At 42.7% G+C, this 19375-nt stretch overlaps 1 protein-coding gene across 1 annotated transcript in view; it reads left to right on the top strand.

Annotated features, from left to right (window-relative positions):
* The window catches only part of LOC126481206 (uncharacterized), a 56797-nt gene extending 46691 nt beyond the window's left edge, over positions 1 to 10106 (top strand). Inside the window, exons 3-4 of the mRNA XM_050104807.1 lie at positions 8995 to 9174; positions 9635 to 10106. Of these exons, the coding sequence (XP_049960764.1) occupies positions 8995 to 9174; positions 9635 to 10017 (563 nt within the window). The 3' untranslated portion in view covers positions 10018 to 10106. The remainder of the gene's footprint in view (positions 1 to 8994; positions 9175 to 9634) is intronic.
* Positions 10107 to 19375: the final 9269 nt, after the last annotated feature.

The raw sequence follows: 19375 nt of genomic DNA, 5'->3' as shown, positions 1-19375 counted from the left end.
AATTAGCAAAGTCAGAAGACTGTAGCGAACTGCAGGAAGATATGCAGAGGACTGCTGAATGGCGCAGGGGCTGTTAGTTGACCTTGGACGTAAATAAATGTGACATACTGTGTGTACATGAGAAACAAATCCGCTACTGTACAATTATACTGTTGATAACAAATAGCTGAAATACCCGAAGGAACCTGAAGTAGAAGATTACATAAAACGGATAGTAGGAAAATCGCATGCCAGAGAGATTCGTAGGAAGAATTTTAAGGAAGTATAATTCATCCATGATAGAAGTGGATTGCAAGGCGCTTGTTCGAGTGGTTCTTGAGTATTTTTCATCAATCTGGAATCCTTACCAGGTAGTACTGATAGAAGAGAAAGAGAATATCCAACGAAGATCTGAACATTTCGTCATGGGTTTAACGACAATCATGCTTCCCACACACCACACAAGAAAATGAAACAGGGAAAAAGGGGATAAGATAGTGCCGCCAGAATTACCCTTCACCACACAACGCCAGGTGGTTTGTGGAATATAGCTGTAGACGGCTAGGGTGAGGTAGCAGAGAAGATAAATGGTAGACTTTGGTTTATATTAGGAATTTTATGAAAGTGTAGCTCATCCATAAAGGAGGCCGCATACAGAACATAAGTGCAATCTGTTCTGAATACTATACGAGTGCTTGGGCTTCCCGTTAGGTCGGATTAAAGGAAGAGTTCGAAGCAATTCAAAGTTGTGCCGTTAGATTTGTTACCAGCAGATTCGATGAAAACGTGAGTGTTATGGAGATGCATCATTAACTCAAATGGGAAACCCTGGAGGCAAGACGACTTTCTTATTGAGCAACATTGAGAAAGTTTAGAGAGCCGGCATTTACAGATAATGGCAGAACGATTCTAATGCTGCCAACTTACATTTCGCTTAAGAACCGTAAAGACGAGGGAAGAGAAATTTGGGCTCGTATGGAGGCATATAAACAGTCGTTTTTCCCTCGCTCTATCTGCGAGCGAAAAACGACTGCCTATATTCCTCTGTACGACCCCGAATTTCTCTTAACTCGTTTTCTTGAGACAGGAAACGACTGCAAGTAGTACAATGTGCCCTTCGCCATGCACCGTATGGTGACTTGCGGAGTACGTATGTAGATGTAGTACGAGTGGCAAATTGTGTTAAATCATTTCTTCAGTATTTCTCAGAAGTCGAGCCTGTTGTACATATTGATACGGAATGTTGATTTTGACCCGTGGCGTAACGCTGTTGCAGCGTGTGACCCCATACACGCGCAAACTGATATCGAACACACGACTGACGAAAGAAAATCGGACTAAATGGCTCGTATAAGAAGAGAGTCTGCAAGTTTCTCCAGGTATGCCACATCCATCTGAAGCCACTCCCTGATGTTTGGATACAGTTCAGTTAACAAATTGTGGGGATCTTTGTTACTATATTTCATCTGTTGTTCCATGTAGTCCTAGAAATTTTCTGTGATGTTAAGATTAGGCGATTTAACAGTCCAGTCGACGTGCTACAGGGTGCCCGAATGTCCGTCGAACAAGAATGTATGCCCCTTTGTCACGGCACCACCCCAAACGTGTCCGTTTTTGTTGTAGTATTTACTGCAGCCTAAGCGAGGGTCGCGAATTTCCAAGTCCAGCTGCTGATAATCTCCGATCAATGATGATGACGACGTCCCGTACTCCGAGGAGCGTAGGGGTCGATGCGGGAGACCCGCACCGCCGTACTAGGCAAGGTCCTAGCGGAGGTGGTTTGCCATTGCCTTCTTCCGACCATAATTGGGATGAATGATGATGATGAAGACGACACTATAACACCCAGTCATCTCGAGGCAGAAAAAAAAGCCTAACCCCGCCGAGAATCGAACACTGGACCCGTGCGTGGGAAGCGAGAACGCTACCGCAAGACCAAGAGTTGTGGACTCTGTTCAATCGTGCGTAACAATATAGAATGTTGCAGAGAGTCTGTTACTTGTTCTTGGGTAGTAGGCGCAGATGAAAGGTGGTTACGATGTACTTGGTGCACAATACGACGATACACCCTTGTGGTGGTTAGACCTGGTCGAACGGAACCTTGTACTTTTTAACAGTCGTTGATGATGAAGAAAATTCATTGGTCACCACTTTGTGCAAGAAATGAGGAAAACAGTCGATTTAAGTGACTTTGGTAAAAGGTAGATGATGATGAGTCTGCGTCTGACAACTCGAAACGCCAGAACGATAATTACTCGACTGATATTGACATCCTGCGGTCATCAGTACGCATCGAAAGTTTGGAAATGGTTGCGAAATCACAAGTAAACAGTGAAGCGTAGGGTGATCTGGCTCATCCAAAAAAGTAAGCTTCGTTAGATACCCCACACACTAAGACTTCACAGGTAGGAATCTGTGTCACAGGTTGCAGCGCAGCAAAATTCTGCGGAAGGAATAAAAGTCTCAGAGAGCACCGTTTGTGACACACTATTGGCAAAGGGGCGTGCGGATAGGTCGGTGGCGAGGTTAAATCATGATAAGACAGCGGAATAATGTCTACTAGTAACTTTAGGAGACCCTCCAAGGTGGCCGCTGTGACCGAGCGGTTCTAGGCGCTTCAGTCCGGAACCGCGCTGCTGCTACGGTCGCAGGTTCGAATCCTGCCTCGGGCACGGATGTGTGTGATGTCTTTAGGTTAGTTAGGTTTAAGTAGGTCTAAGTCTAGGGGACTGATGACCTAAGATGTTAAGTCCCATAGTACTTAGAGCCATTTGAACCATTTTTTTTTCTAATTTCGCGCAGTGTCTTCCCTCCATGCAAACATCACAATAAGTATAACCATTAAGGAATGATGGGAACGTCAGCATGAAGCTGACATATAAAACTATAACCAACCAAAAAATAAATTTTTTCCCCGAATGGTTTCTGTAACATCACTTAAGAAAGATTGTAGGGTGCGCGCCTCGATTCTGGGGGGCAAACGCTGTAGACGCCCCCCCCCCCCTTCTGAACAAATGAATGAACCCGTCCAGCGCTTTGAAGAATAGGTCACTGCCCATCAGCCACCATACCCTGTGCAGTCCCTAGAATACTGGGAAAAATCAGTCAGTCTACGAAGGAGATTGCTTACAAAGCACAGATGTGATGCATCACAGAACATTGCTGCGCCACGAGGCTGCTACGGTCGCAGGTTCGAATCCTGCCCCGGGCATGGGTGTGTGTGATCTCCTTAGGTTAGTTATGTTTAAGCAGTTCTAAGTTCTAGGGGACTTATGACCTAAGATGTTGAGTCCCATAGTTCTCAGAGCCATTTGAACCATTGCTGCGCCAACACGATATAGGATTAGCAAGGGATATTCAACGTATAGAAAGAAAGACAGTACGAATTGTCATAGGTTTGTTGACCCGTGGGAGAGCGCCACACAGATGCCAAAACACCTAAACTGGGAGACGCTTGAATGCAGAAACCAACTATTTTACGCAATCCCGCTTACAAATTTCAAGGATCAACTTTAAGTGAGTAGTCTAGGAATATGCTACAGTCCCTTACCTACCGTTCCCTTGGGTACGACGAAGACTATTAGGCTAATTATAGAGCGCATAGAGGAATTTAAGCAGTCACTCTTCCCATACTCAACACGCGAATGAGATGAGAAAATGCACTAATAAGCAGTACAACGAGAAGTACCCTCTGCCATGCATTTAACAGTGGTTTAAAGAGTATAGATGTAGATATAAACGTAAAAAGATGCACTTTTCCGTTCTTCCTACACCGTGCCTATGATAAGTTACTATGTCTAACTAGCGTCTCCCACATCAGGAGTTGATGCATGTGTTTGCAGATATGTAACATGTCAGTGAAACTAAAGTGTGAAAGAGAAAGCACCGCCTTGGCCAGCTTCGAGCAATCGCTTCAAGAATTCTCAATAAGACGCAAGCGGCGTGCGCCAGCGGCTCACGCTGATCCGCATTCTTTAACTTGACTCTTTCGACAGAACAGGCGACAGAAAGTAAAAATCTCCCCTTTCACAAAACATGCTTCTAGAATCCGTACCTCAAAAACTGAGTCGGAATAAATTGACACCTAGCAATAGATTGTGTGCTGAAGGGAAACTTTCTTACATGCAAAAACTGTCCCTTTAATATTGATTAAATACAGAGGTGCGTTTTCGTATTAGGCTACACTGTCAGTGACATTTCATAACGGAGCGTGTTCTCTCTGTTAACCATCCCATACCAATGACCTACCGGCGCAAATTAAAAATACACAGCGGACGAACCCGCCGTTAACTTGTTGGACAAACTATTACGATATTCGCGTGAGATGATTTAGGAAAACCACAGAAAACGTTGATCGTGTAATTCGGTCAGAGGTTGGAACTCTACACCTCTCGAGTACCAGTGCTGTCCCTTATCTACACATATTAATAAATTAAGGTTTCCTGCCGCACTTTTTCCTTCTGTGTGTGAAGGCTAATCTCAGGAACTACTGTAGGGATTTTGATACGGTTTTCACTAATAGGAACAGAGATTCATTTGTACATATAATTTAATACCGCTACGTCAGACAAGTCGTCCAGTCGTAGATACCTATGTGAAGGCGGGGCTGGTCGCTAGTTAGTCCTATAGTCTCGTCTCTCCTCCGTGTAAGTCCCATGCCTTCGCCAGCTTGCGTCTGAGGCACCAGGTTACGCGTTTCATGTGATCAAAGTACAAAAATACTAATAAAGTATATAAATCGATGTACACCCATTCACTGTGTTCTTCCACCCATCACCATGATATACCAGGGTCTTCTCTTGTTACGAAAGATTAATCTTATAGCTGCTATACCATTATAATTTAACTGGATATTTAATGCTGTTCTGTTAGACCTGTGTGCTTAATATGTTATGACAAGTCGAAACTACAATAGTCCAGTAACAGCTGTCGGTTCTTTAATTGCTCTGCGAGGTTGCTCATCTGAACTACAACACTTTATTACGTGAATGATAAAAAGATTCACTTAATTTGATACAATCCTTAGCCACAGTAGTGCTTGATAATTTACTACTCTCATTGACTATTAAAGCATCACAAGATGCATACAACTACAACCCTTCCCTTGAGGTAAAATGTTCAGGATTTATAAAAGTACATTTGCGTTTGAGACTTGAGTAACTCTTTAGTCATACTCGATGATGTTGACTGTTTCAGCTGACATCATGAACTGGGGCACAGCGCTTCCATGCTCGGCTCTATATTGGCCTACGTGTGAGGGCGATGCTGTGTTGAGAGAGAGGGCGTGTCTTCTTTAGCCCCCCACTCGTCTTTGCGGTTTGCAACGAGACATCCCTAGTGTCTGTAGTATCAATGCGCGTTGCCAGCTGTTGTATAACACCACGATCTTTGGATGATACGACATAATCAAACTTTTCATTGTTCATACCACACTATTGAGTGATTACATGTACACAGAAGACACTTCAATGAATAAAAATGTGGTCAGTTTCATTTTACAGGGCGTTACAAAAAGGTACGGCCAAACTTTCAGGAAACATTCCTCACACACAAATAAAGAAAAGATGTTATGTGGACATGTGTCCGGAAACGCTTAATTTCCATGTTAGAGCTCATTTTAGTTTCGTCAGTATGTACTGTACTTCCTCGATTCACCGCCAGTTGGCCCAATTGAAGGAAGGTAATGTTGACTTCGGTGCTTGTGTTGACATGCGACTCATTGCTCTACAGTACTAGCATCAAGCACATCAGTACATAGCATCAACAGCTTAGTGTTCATCACGAACGTGGTTTTGCAGTCAGTGCAATGTTTACAAAGGCGGCGTTGGCAGATGCCCATTTCATGTATGGATTAGCACGGGGCAATAGCCGTGGCGCGGTACGTTTGTATCGAGACAGATTTCCAGAACGAAGGTGTCCCGACAGGAAGACGTTCGAAGCAATTGATCGGCGTCTTAGGGAGCACGGAACATTCCAGCCCATGACTCGCGACTGGGGAAGACCTAGAACGACGAAGACACCTGCAATGGACGAGGCAAATCTTCGTGCAGTTGACGATAACCCTAATGTCAGCGTCAGAGAATTTGCCGCTGTACAAGGTAGCGCTGACCAGGTCACAGTATGGAGAGTGCTACGGGAGAACTAGTTGTTTCCGTACCATGTACAGCGTGTGCAGGCACTATCAGCAGTTGATTGGCCTCCACGGGTACACTTCTGCGAATGGTTCATCCAACAATGTGTCAATCCTCATTTCAGTGCAAATGTTCTCTTTACGGATGAGGCTTCATTCCAACGTGATCAAATTGTAAATTTTCACAATCAACTTGTGTGGGCTGACGAGAATCCGCACGCAATTGTGTAATCACGTCATCAACACAGATTTTCTGTGAACGTTTGGGCAGGCATTGTTGGTGATGTCTTGATTGGGCCCCATGTTCTTCCACCTACGCTCAATGGACCACGTTATCATGATTTCATACGGGATACTCTACCTGTGCTGCTAGAACATGTGCCTTTACAAGTACGACACAACATGTGGTTCATGCACCATGGAGCTCCTGCACACTTCAGTCGAAGTGTTCGTACGCTTCTCAACAATAGATTCGGTGACCGATGGATTGGTAGAGGTGGACCAATTCCATGGCCTCCACGCTCTCCTGACCTCAACCCTCTTGACTTTCATTTATGGGGGCATTTGAAAGCTCTTGTCTACGCAACCCCGGTACCAAATGTAGAGACTCTTCGTGCTCGTATTGTGGACGGCTGTGATATAATACGCCATTCTCCAGGGCTCCATCAGCGCATCAGGGATTCCATGCGACGGAGGGTGGATGCATGTATCCTCGCTAACGCAGGACATTTTTTACATTTCCTGTAACAAACTGTTTGAAGTCACGCTGGTACGTTCTGTTGCTATGTGTTTCCATTCCATGATTAATGTGATTTGAAGAGAAGTAATATAATGAGCTCTAACATGGAAAGTAAGCGTTTCCGGACACATGTCCACATAACATATTTTCTTTCTTTGTGTGTGAGGAATGTTTCCTGAAAGTTTGGCCGTACCTTTTTGTAACACCCTGTATATGCTAGCTGCTCTGAAGGATGGTAGCACATGAACTGCATCACAAACGCTTTGAGCAAGAGGTAACCTGTGTCTCTGTATGCAGTTCTTCATAACCAACATCATCCTTATCCTCTAAGGATTCCATGTACTGAAAATGAATCCGTAATTGAGCGAAAGTAAACTTCGCAATATGCCACACTCATCTGTTACTGCTGACCTTCTCTTAAAATTATTTCCAGAGATTCCACTAAACCACATTGTCTAAGGCATTGTACCGTCTGTTCTTGTATGGAAGTGAACACCGTCACCAGTTTCCTATTCATTTGCATTATCTTACGTTTTTCCACATATATAGAAAGTTGCCATTCATTTCACCAAATATAAACCTGTAATGTTCGAACACAGTAGTATTAGTGTGCTACTTGTCACAGGCACGTCGAATAAATATCTAAGCTGCCGTGCTGATAGCTTTGTTACCAGTAGTTTCGATCAACACGCGAATATTACGGAAATGCTAACTGAATTCAAATCGAAATCCCTAGAGGGAAGAAGGCGTTCTTTTCACGAAACGCTATTGAGAAGGTTTAGATTACTGGCATTTGTGACAGACTGAAAAACGATTCAATACCAGCAACATACGTCTCGCGTAAGAACGGTGGCATATAGACTAAATAAGAGAGCTCAGAACTCGTACGGAAGCACATAGACAGCTGTTTTCCATTGCTCCCTTTGCGACTGGAACAGAGAAGCTATTGGCTAGCAGTGGTACATGGAACCTTTCACCAAGCACTTACAGGGTATGACTGTACATGTAGACTTGTTCCACGGAAGGACAAACCACGTTGTTGGTAAAACTTCATTGGCAAAGTTGAGTTTACCCAGTCCATTTATCAACGTTCACTGCGGTGCGTGACCGTATTGGCTTGGACTGTAAAACCTTGGCCCGATTTCATTTGGCAATAGCTGATTGCAGGATTTGAGTATGGCGCAGACCCCACAAAGCCATGGTCCAAAGTTGTCGTGGCCCAATGATGACGTGGGCTGTGTTTACATGGAATGGACTGGGTCCTCTGGTCCAACCGAACCGCAGACAGTCATGGACTTCATGTTTACAACAACGATGGAATTGTTACGGGTAACAATGCGCCGTGCCACCGGGCCATAATTATTCGTGATTGATTTGAAGAACGTTCTGGACGGTTCGAACGAATTACGCGGCCACCCAGATCGCTCGACATGAATCTCATGTTATGGGAAGTAATCGAGAGGTCAGTTCGTGCACAAAATCCTGCAAAGCCAACACTTTCGCAATTATGGACGGCTGTAGAGGCAGCATGGCTCAATATTTCTACAGAGGACTTCCAACGACGTGTTGAGTCTGCCATGTCGAACTGCTACACTACACTAGACAAAAGGAGGTCCGAAACGATATTAAGAGGTTCCCATGACTTTTGTCACCCCAGGGCAGTGTGGGGTAATGGTTCCTCTCTCCACTACATGTTCAATTCTGGAAGAAACTAAGAAAAAAATATAGGTATTCCTACGTCCGTGACTTTGTTGTCTTTTTTAATCATGCAAATTTCTTCCAGGGTAGCTTTCGTGCTTGTATATCACTTTTTCTGTACTTCGGCGTATGGTTATTGGTAAAATGTATTAAAATTTTTACATGGATACATCAGTAAAAAATGGATGGCTTATTAGTGCATAAAAGAGCTCCAGAAGAGATATAAATTTTAAGACCAAATAAAAAGAGCGTAAACTGTCATTTACATACATGAAGCTAAATCTGTTGGACACAGTCATTGTGATTTGAAAGGATATTTAATGTAGATCTGTAATAATTTGTTTGCATCATAAAACCTATAATTGCTCTTTAAATGTGACTTAGTGATTATAAACTTTAGTGGACTTTGTGTGAATGCAATTTACTTTTTTGTTTCATTTTGTTACAGGACCAAAGCAATTTTTCTTCAATGGTCATAATTACTTCTTCAGCGGTAATGTACCTCAGTACCGCAATAGTCGTGTCGACTGGCTAGACGCTCGAAACATATGCAGAGAATACTGTATGGATCTGATCTCCATGGAAACTCAGGAAGAAAATAATTTGGCCTTCAGGCTGATACAGCAAGGTACGAAGAGACATTCCTGCACATAACTGACTACATTGGTAACTTATTACCAGACTTTGAAAGGGACGGGAGGAACCTGTGACAGGTTGAAGCTTTGAGTCAGCTTCGGCATTCTTGGTTGGCGCAGTTGGTGACAGGCTGCCTGTGGGACACAGTTTTAGCTTCTCACACATAACCGACACACCCTATAATCTGAATGAAGTAAAAGAAATAATTTTTAATTTGTAGTGCATTTTAGATTGGAGAATTTAATAACATAGAACACAACAGTTGAATGATCTAAACACAAATAAATTTCTGTGGGATGGTGACATCCAGAGGCTTTGAGTTTTGTTAATGAGAAACAACTATAATCACAGTTTCTGGGAATTTGTGAACTATCGTTACTCGAGTCAGTCCCTACATTTAACATTTGAGCTCTTACTTATCGTATATAACGATAACATCTTTCTCCTTATAGGTGACGTACCCTACATATGGACAAGTGGACGTCTTTGTGACTTCAAAGGCTGTGAAAACCGCCGTGATCTTGAACCAAAGAGCATATTTGGATGGTTCTGGTCAGCAACACGCCAGAAGATGGCTCCTACGAATCAGATTCCTCCCGGCTTCAGTTTCAACCCTTGGAGTCAAACTGGTCACAAGAAATTCCGCCAACCTGACAATGCAGAATTCGACATCAACGGCACTAACGAATCATGCCTTGCTATCCTCAACAATGTCTACAATGATGGCATCGCTTGGCATGATGTTGCCTGCTATCACGAAAAGCCTTTCATCTGTGAAGACAGTGAGGAACTTCTCAATTATGTTGCTTCTACAAACAGAGGCATTCGACTTTAAAATAAATTCTTTGTTTTAATTATTTTTGTATTTATTGTAAATTAGTGTATGTGTACAAATAAAACAATACAAAATTTCAAAAAACATTATTCAGATTCTGTATATTCATTGAAAATAGACTGATATATGCCAAGCATAACTGAACCTCTTAACCAACAATACTACAAATAAAATCATGTAAACTTTTTTGAATGCTGCTAGGTTAACCAAGCAGCGACGACACGTACAGTGAATATCAAATGAGGTTATGTGCAATGAAATATAAAACTGAGACGTGCAGTTGACTGAAAACGTATAGTACATTCACTTAACGTTTACTCACAAAGTCCACAATGGAATGCGCTGAAGGTGTCTAATATGATTCAATGAAACATGTATAATAAACATAATAATAAACATTCAGTTGCAGAAGATTGATAACATTTATTCTTATCTACACGAGAGATATAACAGATGAAGAATCACAGAGTTTCCGCCACTGCAAAACTAGTTACGACAGCCAAGACATAGGACACAATCCTTTCCAGAGTGACATGACATCGAGGCTGCGATTGGCCGCAACGAATGCCCAAAAATACATCAAGAGACGTCCTAACATTCTCCACTCATAGGCATTGGCACTCTATTCTAACGAGACAAATCCTGAAAGCTAGAGAAGCGGCAGCCACTAAAATGCCATTCCAGAAAAGCACTACAAGAGATAGGCATTCTGCACAGAGGGCACTCAGGAATAAGCTGCAAAGACCCTGGCAAGATGATAAACATACAGGCGGGGAATTTATGCACACACTGATAAATGAATTGGTAGTTGCAGTCGTTGTAATCGGAATCAATTAGTACCAATCATTTTTACTTGAAGCAGGGTTAACACATAAAACCACTTGCAAATTGAATGTCGACATGTTATGCCCTTAGAGTCATCAATGTGTTACAGTCAGTGTCTTTTAGTTACTTACTGTACATTTGTACACTCAGTTCCTAACTATGCAATTCTTTCCTGAGGAACAAATCCACAAAACACGAATACAGTTTTCAAGCTACAGGAAAGGGGCCTAAGAATAATTACCAAAAGTAGCAGTTGAAACCACTGTAAAGACCTGTTCAAAACACTGGGGATTTTAACTACATTTACAGATCAGCTGTACACATCAAAAATAATACTGATAACTACTGCACAAATGGCTCTGCCCGTGACCGTGGAACAAGAGCAAGATTGAACTTACTTCGTACATTCACATTTCGCATAAAACTCAAAACAGCATTTTCCGCAACGAATAAAACTGTATAATAAATTACCCAAGGAGATGCGATTACTAAAACAGACTTATTTAAAAAGGCATTTAAAATAGCTGTTAAGCAATACGTCCTATATACTGAAGGATTACTTAATTAACACAGAGAAGGGGTCAGATATAAATATGTAAGACATATAAATGATAACAACAATAATAAAGCATATAATTTCACATTAAACTTTCACAGTATGTTTCTGCCTTCTTTTTTCCTTTTCCGGAAAAAAATTATTCTGAAAGCTATGCAATGTTCTGTATAATATTAACACTTTTCCCTCACTCTGAATTCAACGTTTTGTCGTTATCGACGGATGCTGACTCAGTTTTTCAGGCTAGCAAACGGCAAGTTTGCGATACGCAGAGTGGAAAACGGAGGTCGTCGCTAGCGTCCTGATATCAGCTGACAGTGTGTATAATGTTACAATACGGAACAATGTGCGTATAAAGTATGTAGTGTTCGCAGTGTTTAGGATTAAGAAGTGAATGTACAGTGTAGCGCTAGCCTTTTACATTGTTAATTAACTTCTTTGTAAAACATTATTGTACACTAGGGATAAAACGAATGAGGTAGTACTGTTCTATACAGACTGGCCTCGTATTCGGGAGGGTGGAGGCTTCATTCTTCACCTGGCTATCCTGATTTAGGTTTTCTTTAAATTACTTCAGACAAATGCCTGGATGGTTCCTCCTATAAGACCCTCCTTGTCAAACTAAACCTATAAATATGTAAAAGAATTACGTTATTTTTGTTGTTCTTAAATTGTAATATCAGTACATGTCCAATATTCTTGTAAAAATGATCTGCAGATGAATAAAACTACTACTACTATACCACCAAAACAACCTTGGGAGAGAATACATAGACTATAGATTATACTGGATCCTTCCCACCATTGATGTAAATAATCGTTGTAGATGCCTTTTACAAGCTAGATTTCCATACTTGATCCAAAACCACAATGATAACAACAACAGCAAAAGCTATTATTAAATCATTTGCTATAGAAGGGCTGACGAGCTTTCTAAGGTTGTTTTTAACGGATAACGGCCCCTCAGTTTGCACCAGAGAAATTTTCATTATTTTTATATAATCGGGATTAAGAGCTTTTTCAGGCGTTTGTTTCATCCACACTCCAATAAAGAATGTGACGGCATGAAAAAACCATTTAAAATCCAGAAGAAGGCTGTGAGTGAAGCATGATCAGAAATAACTGTGACACTATTACATAACCTCTTAACACTTACCGTCAAAGTCTGGCGGATATCCTTCATGGGTGCCAGTCATGGATGCTGCTGCAACTCCATTTACCAGCACGGACAGCAGTACCACGGTGGTTCGGCAGATACCTACCGGGTACGCCTCTTTGGTTTCGAACATGTGAACTGCAGTGGTGGTCTCCGAGACAAATGTGTAATAGATGCTGGCACACCCATAGGCCGGACCTACCGGCACCAGATTGAAACACTTCTCTCTCATTCCCCAACCGGTGGATTTCGTAAGCTGCCCAAGCAAAGTGGCACAGTGGAGCCTACACTAGCAGTAGGAGGAGGCAGAACAAGGTGGTGGGACCGGCCTGTGTTCCCTCCTCCCTCACAGGAACGCTTCACAAGGGCCCACACCTTAGTCTAAGTGGCAGTTACCAGAGGATCAACTGGACAGCAAACTCTCACAGGTGCCCCTGTAATCACCCCTATTTATGTGGGAAGTCTAAATGGACAAAGCTTACGACTCGCCGATCTGGTGGGCAGTTGGGCAGTAGGATACCAGCATGTCTTTCACTCTTAGTGACAAGTTTGACTGTTTACAGCTGTGTGTGGCAAGTTTGGGAGAGAGACGTCTTATATTCCAGCCAGAAAGACTGCAGAACACATGCGGACAAACCAACATAGTCAGTGGTGTCAATACAGTCATTGCCAACGGCACTCTGCCGGCGAGAACGCGCCCCAGGACGTGGACAAACAACGTGACCAGAGGCTAGCACACAGGACCTGACACCTTTGTTCTCCAGCAATTCTCTGTTTATGCATTGTGTCAGCTACTGCATGATATCTGCACATCGTATTCTTCTGACTGGCTTGTGTTACTGTACTCTAATTTTTGTTTTTCCTTGCTTCACTGTGTTTGTGCATATGTCACTGACAATTCTCTGCTTTGCACTGTATTATTGGCTCGCACAGACTTTGCTTGTGGACTTGTTCCAGCTGAGCTTGGAATGATCTCTTATCAAAGTCGTGGTTAGTAATTTAACTGTGACAGTGTTTAAGTGGGTGTATCTCATTCGGTGTAGTAAGGCAGTTAAATGCAGCATAATAAGACAATTAAATACTGATATAAGAATCAGTACTAAGAGTACACGTGACAGGAGAAGAGAATCTATTTAACTATATTTCAACTAAGTATTGGAATGTATTGCCACTAATTCAGTTTTGACTTCCATTTTCATTGGTAATGTCTGTAAATATTGAATTCAGTTTTTCGAGCCGTGGCCCCCCAGTGCTTCAGAAAGCCTACAGAATTAACTGAAGCAAATTTCCTGCAGATGACACCACCTGCTTGATCACGCACGTGAAAGAAAGTGTTACACGCACCATTCCTGCAACACACATTGGGGCTTGAACATAGCACAGCTGACAACTGTTGTCGCTATGTACTCCTACATCGACTACCTATCTTTGTTTCTACTAGCACGGAAACCTATAACTTGTCATTGATCATAGATTTACTTATTATCGTCATACTTGAACAGATTGTAGTGATTTATACAATGATCATCTCATGTATCGCAGACTTGAGACGATTTTGCTACCTAAATATTTCTCATTTGCAGTGATCTAGTTGTGCAGGGTGGTCCATGGGTTTGAAAACATCCTTCTAAACTGAAAGCAGATGCATAAACCGATATTTATAAGCGAGTGGCGTGAGATGGGAGAGGAGGAAAGTCTGTGAGTTTATGTCATCAACAAGGTGGCCATTTTGGGAGCCGTCGTCTTGGAAGTAGCTCGAAATTTTCAAATAAAAAGGGGATCATGTGCCATATCAAACAGATAGAGAACTACACGAGCAAAACAATGGTGTCTTTCATTTGAGCAAAGCATCATTCATCCTCAAGTCATGTCACACTTTCTCCACAAGAGGTGAAATACTAGTGGAAATACATAAAAGCAACAATATGTACTTAACGTGGTGTCCAGCATCCTATAAGTTTGTTGTTACCCGCCTCACCGACTCCCCGTGAACTTTAACCAACGCATGTACCAGAATGCAACACAGACATCAAGAATACGCTCTTTGAGGTGTGCAAGACTTCTGATCTACACCACACACATAACTGCCTTCACATGTCCCCAAAGACAGAAATCTAAAAGAATCATATCTGGGGAGAATGGTGGCCAATCCATCGGTCCTCTACAATATACCCAACTCTGGGGAAATTTGATATCCAGTTAGCCCAGGCAGCTAACCCGCAGTGAGTTGGAGCACCATCGTTCTGTAACAAAGTTGGAAATGTCCTATTTCCAAACGGCAGTGACGACAGTACATCTGTGTCTACTAACTACAGTTAACGGGCTGATGTCAGTGTAACCTGAACAAAGAAGGGCCCAGCAATACGAGAACCCCCATTCTCACCAAACTATGACTTCTAATTCTCCAACAACCTTGGATAGATTCAATTATTGCGGTTTGATACCTCAGTAGTGTCTCTGGTTCTGTTTATTAACCTCTCCATTCACATAGAAATTACACTGTCCAGTTTCATTAATGTGCTCACCAGTCAGACACCTGAACAACCACCACGGTCCGCTACGACGCGTGTAAGAAGAGAGTCAGCGCAGTTGTGAAATGTACCGACAGCGATGTGGAGCCATGTTGACTCCTGTACCGTGACCAGCTGCACCAGGCTTCTCGATTGAGAATCCATGGCGCGAACAGCCTGATTGAGGTGGTCCCACAATTCTTGATTTGGGTTCAAATCCCGGAAGTTTGGAGGCCAGGGGAGTAGCGTGAAATCATCCTGCAGCTCTTCCAATCACGTAGGTAGACTTCAAGCTGTGTCATACGTTGCATTGTTCTGCAGGCAAACGCTATCGTGCCGATGAAAAACTAACTGCATGTAGGGGTAGGATGGATGCATTCTTGTGTGGATCAGTTGTGTCTCCCAGAATAACGAATTCACCCAGGCAATCCCCAGACCATCACGCTATCTCCTCGGGCCTGGAACCTTCCAACGATTGTTGCAGGTGTTTGCTTTCTGGCGTTTCACGCCGTGCACGCCAACGGCCATCTGTCGTATGAAAGACTACCTGTCGCCACTCAGTTGCGGTACTGGCATGTTAATTCCAGCCTTCGTCGCCGATGAACAGCAGTCAGCATGGGTGCATGAACCACGCACCTGCTTTGGAGGTCCACACGCAGCACTGTTCGCTGAACGGTCGTTCAGGAGCGGTGTTCGTGCCCCTTGGTTCATCTGGGCGGTCACTTGCTCAACAGTTGGACGTCTATTCGCCCATACACATCTCTGCAGCCGTCGTTCACCCCTGTCATTTATGACCCATGATGTACCACAGTTGCCTCGGAGCCGGATTTGGATAGCGTCATTTTGCCATGCAGAGTGTGCTTTAACCGTTACAGCACGTGAACAGTTTACAAATTTAGCAATTTCGGAAATGCTTTCACCCTTGACACGAAAGCCGATGACCACACCCTTTTGGACGTCAAATAAATCGCTCCGTTTCCGCATTACGAGAACGACTGCACCGTTTTCCGCGTTCCCCCGGCACCCTATTTACAGACCTATACCATTGACTGCTAGTGTTGCCACCTGCTGTCTGTAAGTGGAATTGCACCTTGACGTCGAACATATGCATTAAAGTAACTTGATCATGTAGCGTCGAACAGTGCGGTGATGGGTAAACGGCGGTTTTCGTTTAGGTTGCTCGTCTCACATAATGTAAACTGAACCGAATAACCTATACCATCCTCGATGAGATGTTGTAATATTTGCATTTTGTAAGGGTGCCATTTATGTGCGACCAAAATTCTCACTATTTATGTACGGATGACCCCAGTTTCATGCGAGATACGGCGGGTACCACGTCCTGCACTCCTACTGAGCTATGCCACAAAAGCGATTAATGCTTCTTCATCTGTAACCGGTTTTGACCATCCACATTTCAGTTTGTCTGCAACACAGACGGTTTCAGTTATCTTCCGGAAAAGTTTTACAACCACACAATGGGTAATCGGTAGACTATAGCGGTGTCGTTGGTTGAAACCTTCTGCGATAACATGTGTACTCCTCTCTCCTAATATCGGGACGATCTCAGCGCATTCTTTTTGTGTTACTGCCATCAGCTGTCACGTCACCTGTAAGTAAGAAACGTCTGCCATGACTATGACTCAAAAGCGAATAATGCTGTGCTTAAAAGAAAGGCACTATTGTTTCTCTTTTTTTTCGGTCATCAGTCTTCTGACTGGTTTGATACGCTGATACGGCCCGCCACGAATTCCTCTCCTGTGCTAACCTCTTCTTCTCAGAGTAGCACTTGCAACCTACGTCCTCAATTGTTTGCTGGATGTATTCCAATCTCTGTCTTCCTCTACAGATTTTGCCGTCTACAGCTCCCTTTGGTACCATGGAAGTCGTTCCCTCATATCCTAACAGATGTCCTATCATCCTGTCCCTTCTCCTTATCAGTGTTTTCCACATGTTCCTTTCCTCTCCGACTCTGCGTACAGCCTCCTCATTCCTTACCTTATCAGTCCACCTAATTTTCGACACGCGTCTGTAGCACCACATCTCAAATGCTCCGATTCTCTTCTGTTCCGGTTTCCCCACAGTCCACGTTTCACTACCATACAATGCTGTAATCCTGACGTACGTTCTCAGAAACTTCTTCCTCAAATGTTTGATACTAGTAGACTTCTCTTGACCACGAATGCCCTTTTTGCCAGTGCTAGACTGCTTTTGATATCATCCTTGGTCCGTCCGTCATTGGTTATTTTACTGCCTAGGTAGCAGAATTCCTTAACTTCATCTACTTCGCGACCATCCATTCTGATGTTAAGTTTCTCGCTGTTCTCATTTCTATTACTTCTCGTTACCTTCGTCTTTCTTCGATTTACTCTCAATCCATACTCTGTACTCATTAGACTGTTCATTCCTTCAGAAGATCATGTAATTCTTCCTCAATTCCACTCAGGATAGCAATGTCATCAGTGAATCGTATCATTGATATCCTTTCACCTTGAATTTTTATTCCACTCCTGAACGTTTCTTTTATTTCCGTCATTGCTTCCTCGATGTACAGATTGAACAGTATGGGCGAAAGGCTACATCCTTGTCTTACATCCTTTTTAATACGAGCACTCCATTCTTGGTCGTCCACTCTTATTATTCCCTCTTGGCTGTTGTACATATTGTATATGACTCGTCTCTCCCTATAGCGTACCACTATTTTTTTCAAAATTTCGAACATTTTGCACCATTTTACATTGTCGAATGCTTTTTCCAGGTCGACAAATCCTATGAACGGGACTTGATTTTTCTTTAACCTTGCTTCCATTATTAACCGTAACGTCAGAATTGCCTCTCTCGTGCCTTTGCCTTTCCTAAAGGCAAACTGATCGTCATTAACGCATCCTCAATTTTCTTTTTCATTCTTCTGTATATTATTCTTGAAAGCAACTTGGACGCATGAGCTGTTAAGCTGATTGTGCGGTAATTCTCGCAGTTGTCCGCTCTTGCCGTCTTCGGAATTGTGTGGATGATGCTTTTCCGAAAGTCAGATGGTGTGTCGTCAGACTCATACATTCTACACACCAACGTGAATAGTCGTTTTGTTGCCACTTCCCCCAATGGTTTTAGAAATTCTGATGGAATGTTATCTGTCCCTTCTGCTTTATTTGACCTCCAAAGCTCTTTTAAATTCTGATTCTAATACTGGCTCCACTATCTCTTCTAAATCGACTCCTGTTTCTTCTTCTATCACATCAGACAAATCTTCCCCCTCATAGAGGCTTTCAGTGTATTCTTTCCACCTATCCGCTCTCTCCTCTGCATTTAACAGTGGAATTCACATTGCACTCTTAATGTTGTTACCCTTGCGTTTCATGTCACCGAAGGTTGTTTTGACTTTCCTGTATGCTAAATCTGTCGTTCCGACAATCATTTCGTTTTCTATGTCTTTACATTTTTCCTGCAGCCATTTCGTGTTCGCTTCCCTGTACTTCCTATTTATTTCATTCCTCAGCGACTTGTATTTCTCTATCCCTGAGTATCCCGGATCATTTTTGTACTTCCTCCTTTCATCGATCAATTGAAGTATTTCTTCTGTTCCCCATTGTTATTCGCAGTTACCTTCTTTGTATCTATGTTTTCCCTCCCAACTTCTGTGATGGCTCATTTTAGAGATGTCCATTCCTCTTCAACTGTAAGGCCTACTGAGCTATTCCTTATTGCTGTATCTATAGCCTTAGAGAACTTCAACGATACCTCGTCATTCCTTGGTGCTTCCGTATCCCCCTTCTTTGCGTATTTATTCTTCCTGACTAATGTCTTAAACTTCAGCCTTCTCTTCATCACTACGATATTGTGATCTAAGTCTATGTCTGCTCCTGGGTACACCTTAAAATCCAGTATCTGATTTCGGAATCTCTGCTTGACCATGATGTAATCTAACTGAAATCTTTCTGTATCACCCGGCCTTTTCCAAGTATAACTCCTCCACTTATGATTCTTGAACAGAGTATTCGCTATTACTAGCCGAAACTTGTTACAGAACTCAATTAGTCTTTCTCCTCTCTCATTCCTTGTCCCAAGCCCATATTCTCCTGTAACCTTTTCTTCTACTCCTTCCCCTACAACTGCATTCCAGTCTCCCATGACTATTAGATTTTCATATCCCTTTACATACTGTATTACCCTTTCAACATCCTCATACACTTTTTCTCTCTCTTCATCTTGAGCTTGCGACATCGGCATGTATACCTGAACTATCGTTGTCGGTGTTGGTTTGCTGTCGATTCTGATAAGAACAAACCTATCACTGAACTGTTCAGACACAAC

The sequence above is a fragment of the Schistocerca serialis genome, chromosome 5 (assembly GCF_023864345.2).
Source record: "Schistocerca serialis cubense isolate TAMUIC-IGC-003099 chromosome 5, iqSchSeri2.2, whole genome shotgun sequence".
Classification (NCBI taxonomy): domain Eukaryota; kingdom Metazoa; phylum Arthropoda; class Insecta; order Orthoptera; family Acrididae; genus Schistocerca; species Schistocerca serialis.
The sequence above is the reverse complement of the archived record's forward strand: the minus strand, read 5'-3'. Positions and strand labels throughout refer to the sequence as shown.